Source organism: Leptonychotes weddellii, chromosome X (genome assembly GCF_054177405.1).
Source record: "Leptonychotes weddellii isolate Sample4059 chromosome X, ASM5417740v2, whole genome shotgun sequence".
In the NCBI taxonomy this organism is placed as follows: Eukaryota; Metazoa; Chordata; class Mammalia; order Carnivora; family Phocidae; genus Leptonychotes; species Leptonychotes weddellii.
Window position 1 is genome coordinate 42,815,626 of NC_138385.1, and position 10,740 is coordinate 42,826,365.

Below are 10,740 nucleotides of genomic sequence, written 5' to 3' on the forward strand. Positions count from 1 at the left end.
TTTTTTTGGTTTTTGTTTTTTTTTAGTTCTTTTAGTTCTATTACTATTTATATTTATATGTTTAGGTATCCCAATGTTGGGTGCATAATTATTTATAATTATTATAATAATTATATCTTCTTCATGAAATCACCCTTTTATCGTATCCTGACGTTCTTTGTTTTGACCTTTTTCTTCTTTTTTTACTTTAATTCTATTTTGTCTAAGTATAGCAACACCTGCTTTCTTTTGGTTACCATTTGCTTGAAATATTTCCTTACATCCCTTCACTCTCAATCAATCTGTGTCCTGAAAACTAAAGTTATTCTCTTGTGAGTCTCAGATCCAGTGGTGATAAACTCCTTCAGCTTTAACAAAATCTTTATTTTTTCTTCATTTCGGTAAATGGCTTTACCAGGTGTAACAGTTTTGAATGATAGTTTCTTCCTTTCAATATTTTGAATATACCATCCCACCATCTCCTAGCCTGCCATGCTTCTCTTGAGAAATCCACTGATAGTCCTGTAGGCTTTCTTCACTCTTCCTTTTTGTTTGATTTTACTCCTGGGACTGCATAATTTCAAATGATCTATCTTTCAGTTCACTCATTCTTTCTTCTGCCAGATCAAGTGTGATGTTAAATTTTCTATTGAATTCTTCCATTCAGTTATTGTATTCTTCATCTCTAGGATTTGTTTGATTCTTTTTGATGGTTACTATTCTTTGTTGAACTTCTCATTTTGTTCATGTATTATTTTCCAAATTTTGTTTAGTTGTCTTTCTGTGTGTTCTTGTAGTTCACCAAAATTCTTTAAGAGGATTATTGTGAATTTGTTTTCAGAAAGTTCATAGATCTCTATTTCTTTAGGGTCAGTTATTGGATCCAATTAGTTTCCTTTGGTGGTGTCATTTTTACCTTATTTATTGTGATTCCTGGTTCAGTGGGGTTAGAGACTGTACTTTTTGTTCAGGCAAAGCTTCTCGACTGAGGCTCCCTCACTTCTGATGGAGCTACAGACGATGTTCCATGGTTGAAAAGGGTAACTGGCTGGGATCCCTGCCTCGGCCAGGCCACAGGCTGTGTTCAGCATTAGACAGGGTCATAGGCTGTACTCCCCTGCTGGGTGGGGCTACAGGCTGGACTCTGTGGCTTGGTGTTACTGTAGGTTGGGCTCCAAGCCTTCCCACGGTGACTCTTCAGGCTACCTGGATAAACAGGGCCAGAGTGTATGCTCAACGGCTGGGCAGGGATGTTGCTTGGCTCCCTGCCCAGGCAGAGGTATATAATGGGCTCCACAGCTACCTGGGTTCTCTGGCCAGGCTTCTTGGACAGATAAAACTGGAGACTATGCTCAGCACTTTGTACATGGCTGTAAATTTGCTTCCCTGTCCAAGCAGGGCAGTAGAATAGGCTCCGTGGCTGATGTAGCCTGCTGACTAGAGAACCAAATCAGGCAGAACTGCCAGTCGAACTCTCTGGACAGATGGGGCCACAAATTTGGCTCTAAAGATGGTCAGAAACACTGGCTGGGCTCTCTACCCGGGTATTGCTTACAAGTAGGAATGTAGTCTGTCAAGATCTGAGGGCTGGTTGGTATAAGCCCCATACCCATTCTCCATCTCTATCTGATCCCCCCCGCCACACACAGATTACCCCAGTGATCTCTATAAGGTGACACCTGAGTGGGCCTTCTGGGAAGCATCCCACAATGCTGGGGGAGCTAGATGTCCACGGAGGGTTCTCTTCTTCCACTAGAGAAACTGTAGGCCCACAGGGGCCCTCTCACTGCAGTGCTATGCTGATCTGGGGAAGGACAATATGGTCAGACCACAGCTGTTTTCTTACCCTTCTAATGTGGTCCTTCTTGGTCTCTGTGGACTAGGAGGGTGTATTAACATCATCCCTGGGTCTGGGATTTTCACAGTGGTGTGTTCTCTATAGATAGTGGCTAGGGAGACTGAAGCTGGGAACAACTTATGTCAGTCAACTTGATTGGGAGACTTTTCTGTACTAGTTTCTGGTCTTTGTGCCTTGAACCCTTTAACACCAGTTTATGGATCCTTTTCTCACAATAAAATAAAACACAGAGGAATATAAAAGAAACAGATTATATTAAAATAGTTAATATATTTAAAAAAATAAATTGTGATATAATAATAGATATGCATCTTGATTAAAGCATTACAAAATAAGATCTAGTGATAGCTTTAATAACTAGTATAATCTTGAAGTATTAATGACTTTAATATTTCAAGATACCTGTCTCAAATTTAATGTGATATGAAAATATTTATTATTTCTATTAGTGGAAAGTTAGAGGTGCTATTAATACTACTTTGGTCTGTTACCTACACTGTTAATCAAAAGAAATATTAAATGTTAGGTTAAAGTTTAAAAACTAAAGATACAGCATTTTTCATATCTAAGTTCAGAAGCCCCTGAATTGTCTCTATTAATCCCCAAAGTGGGGCTTTGAACCACTGGTTAAAAACCTCTGCTCAATACATATCTTTGTGAATTATGCTGCAGTTATATTTCCTTCTATGTTAATCATCCTTTTTTTCTATACATGTTTTGTGAACATGACCATAATCTCCCTAGCAACACAATTTCCTCAGCATTTAAGAATCATTTACACACACTAATGTTCTCAAGTAAAACACACTTTTATTTTTCCCTTAACATTTAAATCAATTTTTTGCAAGTGCTAGTTTCATTTCTTTGTCAATGTTCTATATGTAAGTAGGCCTACAAATATTTGATTTTTACCCCTGATATCCTGAAAACATTGGTTTAGATTTTTTTCTCAGTAGATCAAATTTAAATTATACTGATACAGACTTTCAAAGCTGAAATAATAACTCTAAGAATCAACTAAATTTAGCTCACATTATTTGGAACTAACTCATAATTATATATATTAAAAGCTCCTCAACAAGCTCAGAATATGGTGTCTTTTTAAAATGTTTCCATGTGTTCCTGTATTTTAGGACATCTCAACATCTTCCACACAATGAGGTCAGTTTCTAGCTTAAATTTATATATTTTGAAATAAGGGAAACATTAGTATTTTTATTGATAACCTGAAAATTTGGGCTTGTTCTTACTGATTAAATTATATATATAGTGTTTTTAAAATAAGATATTCATCCTGCTAAATAACTAAAATATATTAGTTGTCTAGTTGGAAAAAGCCTATTGACCTATACTGGAGAGATAATGCTAGTGTTAACTCTCTGGGAAGCAGTGTGTCCTTAATTGTTTTTTTGTTGTTGTTGTTGTTATGAGGAAACAAACATCTCCTGTGAGCAATACACTATGATTATGCATGGATGGAATTTAGCACTGTAATCAAATAGAGCATACAACAAAGTTAATCTGATGATACATATTTAATGCTATGCATTATCAATGTGCTGCATGGTAATTAGACATAAATTGTAAACAGCTCCTGTGAATGGCAAATTGAGGTACTTTTACATCACTGAAGCAAATGTTTCTGGGATGGGAGGGAGAAAAAAACAGTAGTGATTTTAATCTTTTCTCTTGCCTGAGGAAAAGAGTCACCTTTGTGTTCTGGAAAATTGAGTAATTGTTTCAATCCAGGACCTTCCTCCTTAACAAAAGATACTCAGATGTTTGATAAATAAACATACTACTAACTTCAAAAACTCACATTGAGTTACCTATCATCTGTGCTTATACCCAAGTGGCACAATCTCAATCATATATACTATTAAATTACATCTTAAGTTGTTTTCTCCTACAAGCAGAACTAAAGAAATGATTTTTGATTGAGCAAGGTAAGGAATGAGAGGAAATTTCAGAGTATCTGGCATTGAGAAGAAAAGCAATCTGGCTTGAAAAAAGTCATCAGTGGTACGCTTTCAACAAAAAGAAGGCACAAAATTTGTGGGGCAAAGGATGCAAGGGGTAAAACACATGAATATGTGAAAAAAAAAAAAAGGAAGAGATAAAGGCTTAGAAAAGTGAATGAAAGTCTAGAAAAAAGGAAGCGATGACACAACCCCAGGTCAACCCATTCACAGCAAACAGGAATTACATGGACACATCTGGTATAACATACACTAAAGGAGCCTGGCAGGATCTACACTTTATGATTCTCCATCACTCATCTTCCCAGAGTATAAGCCAAGATTTAGCATAATACTGTGATTTCAAAAGCAGTTGTTTTCACTGCATAGTGGATAAAATTAAACCAGCAAATTCAAGAATTTAGACATAATTTATCACCATCTCCAAATTGAAAGCAATCCATTCTTCCAAACTGAACCAGGCTTACCCAATTTAAAGAGAAACAAATAGGTATTGTTTATGTTACAAAATAAAGTGAAACATAAAAAAATCCCACATAATAAATTTCAATATATATATTTTAAAAGCTTGTTGTGTACTAGAGGGACATTCATAAGTGAGAATCTTTCTCTGGTTCTTATATTCCCTAAAGTGTTGAAAACATTACTTAAAAAATAATCAATGTTTTGAATGTTATTGGCAAATAAAGACCACATTCTAAATGATTACATTCTTCTTTATTTACCAAAGTATATGAAGGAAAAGCTACACAGTTTTAATGGGTAAAATACATGGCTAAATTGATTAATTCTTCAAAATATGGTTCCATTTTACTATAATTTAATTCTAGAGAAAAGACTAAAAGTTTTGGAGTCAGAAGTTTCTTTGTCTTGTATGTTAAAATTAAACTGTCCAAGTAAAAAAAAAAGGGAAAAGTAAATCATGTTTAGGCTTCATTCCTCACTCATTCTGACTATTTGTACAAAGAATCATGGGACTTAGGCAGACAGGACAAATGTGATCAGCTCTCCATTTCTACTCAGAGAAATATGCACTTGCTAGTTGCACACTTTTTTTTTTTTTTTTTAACTTTTCCACAGGGGGATTTATCAAAGTGTAACTCTTACTGAGATTAACATAAGTATGTCATGATAATAAAGAGCCTACATAAACTCATTAAAACTTAGCCCTAGAAAATAAATTTCTGTTTACCTATATTTATATTATAATATCTATATTTAAAACATTTACATGAGGTAATCTGTAACTCAAGCTTACATTACAAAATGGAGGAATTTCCATACTGACATAGCCTGCTCAAATGACAGACACTGGTTCTCTGAAATTTAGAGATACTCTGAGGGCAGTATGGTAAAACTCTCACAGCATAAATTACTGAGTCTTTTTAAAATCAAAGCAAGCTTTATGGGTTAAAAACAAAAAACCCTACAATAACTATGCCCTTACAGGTAAAATCTTCACAGCTCTCCCTTCCAGAAATTAAATAAGACAGGACCAGACATACCAAGAACTGTAATAATATGTTAGATCTTGTATAGTGCTTTATTCTACAGAGCACATTATTTGGTTTAATACATCTGTATTCTCTGATGTGGAAACAGAGATTTAGCAAGCTAAAATAAGTGGCTCATGGAAGGCAGAATAATGGAACAGAAAGAACAACAGATTTAGAACTATGAAAGATCTTGTTCCGAATCCCAGCTCTGCTAATCTGCCACTTACCATCTACGTGACATTGGGCAATCTCTTTAAGCCTCAGTTTTCTGTAACATGAGGACAACAGTATATACCTCATAGGATTGTTAATAGGATTCAATGAGATAAAATATATAAAGTACGTGACACAATTCCTAGCACATGTTATGTGTCTAACAAAAAATAACTTTAACATTTACCAATTGATCGTGAGCAAGGTATTTAACCTTTTGACCTCCCCACTATTACATCCATAAAATTGTAATAACAACATTTACTTAACAGAGTTCTTGTGATGATGAAATACATGCAATTTTATGTACAGTGAATGATAGAAAGAAACAAAACTAGAACGCAGACCTTCTATATTGAATACTCTTACTGGTAACAAAGCTAGATAGATAGTTCTGATTCTATTACCAAAATATATAAGAACATTTTCCCACAACTCCATTGAGAAAATAACACTCTAGAAATACCTGTGAAAATGAATTTTAAAAGGAAAATATGCAAGTTACCTGAATTAAGGCTTCATTCAGCATGTCTTCATTAACCTCCAGAATAATATTTTTTATATCTTCATATGGCATACGATATGATCCTAGGAAGATAGCTTAAAATAAAAGTAGATTTTATTAAAAATAGAATAGCATCAAAATTTTAAAGGCCTAATAAATACCTTATTCTCATTTTCATAGACATAAAATATGAAATTTGTCACCAATATTAATTTACAGTTAGGAACAAACAAAAGTAGTTTCCATTTGAGAGACTACACTACTCATCTAGGCAAAATGGCCTATTATTTCAGGTTCTAATGATTACATGATGTACATACATATATAGAAATTAAAACCCCTAATAATGCTGATGATTACATGCTTATGCATTTTAGATCAAGCTGATACAACGTGACTCATGAGAGATTTTATTTCAAGTTGGCCTTTTAATTCAACATTGAATTTAATATGGCTATTGTCAGATGCATTAAACACAGTACTTCTCAGAGATGACAATAAAGTAACCAAATACAAAAAAAATCATATCAATCTACTTTGCAATTCTCCCACATAGGAAAAAATTAAAGTGTCTGAATCATCAGTGTTATCTGAATTCCTCCTGAAAATCATGTGGTATACTAGTAGTACTCTATATTTTCACAATTTCCCTTCTCAACTTTTTCTTTATTGGATATGTATTATGTCATACTGAAATAAATCAACAGATTACACTGAGAATAGCTTAAACTAATTCAGAAAGTATTTTTCAACAACACATTCCACTTCAACTTCCACTAAGCACACATTTTAATGAACATTCATGTGTTCTTATCACCAGAACATGAATATATTCTCATAATTTTCTTTCATGTAAAGGTCTGTATGATTTCACTGGCGCCTAAAGGAAAAACAAATCCTCACTATCTAGGCAAATGATTACCTCGACATAAACACCAAGTGAGATCTAAATAAATAATGTTTGACAGATATCAACTAGCAATTAAGATCATACTGTGTTTTTTTTTAATGACTGAGCACTCACTTTATAAAGAAACTGTACTCTCAGTTAAGCAATGTACACATTCACAACTATTAGGAGACTTCTTTTCTGACAGCAACATTCCAACTCACAGGAGAATGATGACTTGCTTATTTTAATCTGATTCCCTACTGTACATCCCTTAAAATAAACTCCCATGGTATTTCCTTGCATAATTTGAAATGCTTGATGTGCTGTAATTTCTCAAGCATAGTGTTTGAGTGTCCTCAGAATATAAACATATGTCTACTGTGATTAAAAAAAAATGCTGAATTTAATACAGAGGGGAGAATACGTCAGAGTAAAATGTAAGGCCTAGTTAAATGAAGATGGGTTTAACTGTACAGCTGCTTTAGCAAAAGCGTATTTAATGGCGGACTGATTTGTTGAAGGCTTTAAGGTTCACTAAACAGGTTTTTTATTCTTATTTAAATTTAGTTCACATAAAGTACAATATTGGTTTCAGGACCAGAATTCAATGATTCATCACTTACATACAACACTCAGTGCTCATCACAAAGAGTGCCCTCTTTAATACCCATCACCCATATAGCCCATCCCCCACTCTATTCCCTTCATTAACCCTCAGGTTGTTCTCTATCATTAAGAGTCTCTTACAGTTTGTTTCCCTCTCTCTTTTTTCTTTTCCCCATTCCCACATGTTCATCTGTTTTCTTTCTTAAATTCTACATATGAATAAAATTATATGGAATTTGTCTTTCTCTGATTGACTTATTTCACTTAGCATAATACATATAACCTGCATTCACGTCATTGCAAATGCTAACATTTCATTCTTTTTGATGGCTGAGTAATATCCCATTGCATATATATATACACACACACACACCAAATCTTCTTCTTTATCCATCCATTTCAGCTCTCTCCTTAGTCTGGCTATTGTTGATAATGTTGCTACAAACACCAGGGCGCATATAATCCTTTGAATATACATTTTTGTATCCTTTGGGTAAATACCTAGTAGTGCAATGGATGGATATTGGGATAATTCTATTTTTAATGTTTTGAGGAACCTCAAACTGTTCTCCAGAGTGAGTGCACGAGTTTGCATTCCTACCAACAGTGCAAGAGGACTCCCCTTTCTCCGCATCCTCACCTAAACCTGTTGTTTCTTGTGTTAATTTTAGCCATTCTGCAAGCAAGACATGGTATCTCATTGGGGTTTTGATTAGTATTTCCCTGATCATGAGTGAGGTTGAGCATTTTTTCATGTGTTTGTTAGGATCTGGATGACTTCTTTGTAAAAGTGTCTATTTCTGTTTTCTACCCATTTTTTTTTAAAGATTTTTATTTATTTACTTAGAGAGAGAGGGATGGGGGTAGAAAGAGACAGAGACAGAGTCAGAGAGAGAGGAGAGAGGCAGACAGAGCCAGAGAATCTCAAGCAGACTCCACCTGTAGCAGGAAGCAGGAAGTTCAATCTCACAAACCTGAAATCATGCCCTGAGCCCAAATGAAGGGTCAGAAGCCTAACTGACTGAGCCACCCAGGCACACCTTCTTCTGCCCATTTCTTAACTGGATTATTTGTTTTTTGGGTGTTGAGTTTGAAAAGTTCTTTATAGATTTGGGATGGCAACTCTTTATCAGATATGTCGTTTGCATATATTTTCTCCCATTGCAGAGGCTACCATTTCGTTTTTTTGTTTTTATTTTTTAAAATTTTATTATGTTATGTTAGCCACCATAAAATACATCATTGGTTTTTGATGTGGTGATCCACGATCCATTGTTTTCGTATAACACCCAGTGCTCCTGCAGTAAGTGCCCTCCTTAATACCCATCACTGGGCTAACCAATTCCCCCTCCCGCCTCCCCTCTAAAATCCTGTTTGTTTCTCAGAGTCCATAGTCTCTCACGGTTCATCTCTCCCTCCAATTCCCCCCCCCCCATTTTTCCCTTCCTTCTCCTAATGTCCTCCATGCTATTTCCTTATGTTCCACAAATAAGTGAAACCATATGATAATTGACTTTCTCTGCTTGACTTATTTCACTTAGCATAATCTCCTCCAGTCCCATCCATGTTGATGTAAAAGTTGGGTATTCATCTTTTCTGATGGCTGAGTAATATTCCATCGTATATATGGACCACATCTCTATCCATTCAACTGTTGAAGGGCATCTCGACTATTTCCACAGTATGGCTATTGCAGACATTGCTGCTATGAACATTGGGGTGCACATGGCCCTTTTTTCACTACATCTGTGTCTTTGGGGTAAATACCCAGGAGTGCAATTACTGGGTCATAGGGTAGCTCTATTTTTAAATTTTGGAGGAACCTCCACACTGTTTTCCAAAGTGGCTGTACCAACTTGCATTCCCACCAACAGTGTAAGAGGGTTTCCCTTTCTCCACAACCTCTCCAACATTTGTTGTTTCCTTCCCTGTCCATTTTTGCCATTCTAACTGGTGTAAGGTGGTATCTCAATGTGGTTTTGATTTCGATTTCCCTGATGGCTAATGATGATGAACATTTTTTCATGTGTCTGTTAGCCATTTGTATGTCTTCTTCAGAGAAGTATCTTTTCATATCTTCTGCCCACTTTTTGACTTGATTATTTGTTTTTTGGGTGTTGAGGTTGAGAAGTTCTTTATAGATCTTGCATACCAGCCCTTTGTCTGTAGTGTCATTTGCAAATAAATTCTCCCATTCTGAGGGTTGCCTCTTTGTTTTGTTGACTGTTTCCTTTGCTGTGCAGAAGCTTTTTATCTTGATGAAGTCCCAAATGTTCATTTTTGCTTTTGTTTCACTAGCTTTTGGAGATGTATCTTGAAAGAAGTTGCTGTGGCCGATGTCAAAGAGGTTACTGCCTATGTTCTCCTCTAGGATTTTGATGGATTCCTGTCTCACATTGAGGTCTTTCATCCACTTTGAGTTTATCTTTGTGAATGGTGTTAGAGAATAGACGAGTTTCATTCTTCTGCATGTGGCTGTCCAATTTTCCCAGCACCATTTATTGAAGAGACTGTCTTTTTTCCATTGCATACTTTTTCCTGCTTTGTCGAAGATTATTTGACCATAGAGTTGAGGGTCCATATCTGGGTTCTCTATTCTGTTCCATTGGTCTATATGTCTGTTTTTGTGCCAGTACCATGCTGTCTTGGTGATCACCAAGCTTTCTAATAGAGCTTGAAATCGGGCAAGGCAATGCCCCCAGCTTTGTTTTTCTTTTTCAACATTTCTTTGGCGACTTGGGGTCTTTTCTCATTCCATACAAATTTTAGGATCGTTTGTTCCAGCACTTTGAAAAATGTCATGGAAATTTTGATCAGGATAGCATGGAAGGTATAGATTGCTCTGGGTAGCATAGACATTTTAACAATGTTAATTCTTCAGATCCATGAGCATGGAATATTTTTCCATCTTTTTCTGTCTTCTTCAATTTCTTTCATGAGTGCTCTGCAGTTCCTAGAGTATAGATCCTTTACCTCTTTGGTTAGGTTTATTCTGAGGTATCTTATGGTTTTTGGTGCTATTGTAAATGGAATCTTTTCTCTAATTTCTCTTTCTACAGTTGCGTTGTTAGTGTATAAGAAAGCAACTGATTTCTCTGCATTGATTTTGTATCCTGCCACATTACTGAATTGCTGGATGAGTTCTAGTAATTTGGGGGTGGAGTCTTTTGGGTTTTCCACATAAATTATGTCATCTGCAAAAAGAGAGTTTG

General features: G+C 35.6%; 1 protein-coding gene across 2 annotated transcripts in view; it reads right to left on the reverse strand.

Annotated features, from left to right (window-relative positions):
- LOC102727555 (protein diaphanous homolog 2) overlaps positions 1 to 10,740 on the reverse strand; it is a 687,910-nt gene that overhangs the window by 481,934 nt on the left and 195,236 nt on the right. For both annotated transcript variants that reach the window (XM_081808540.1, XM_081808541.1), the window contains exon 15: positions 6,031 to 6,125. In XM_081808540.1, the coding sequence (XP_081664666.1) occupies positions 6,031 to 6,125 (95 nt within the window). The remainder of the gene's footprint in view (positions 1 to 6,030; positions 6,126 to 10,740) is intronic.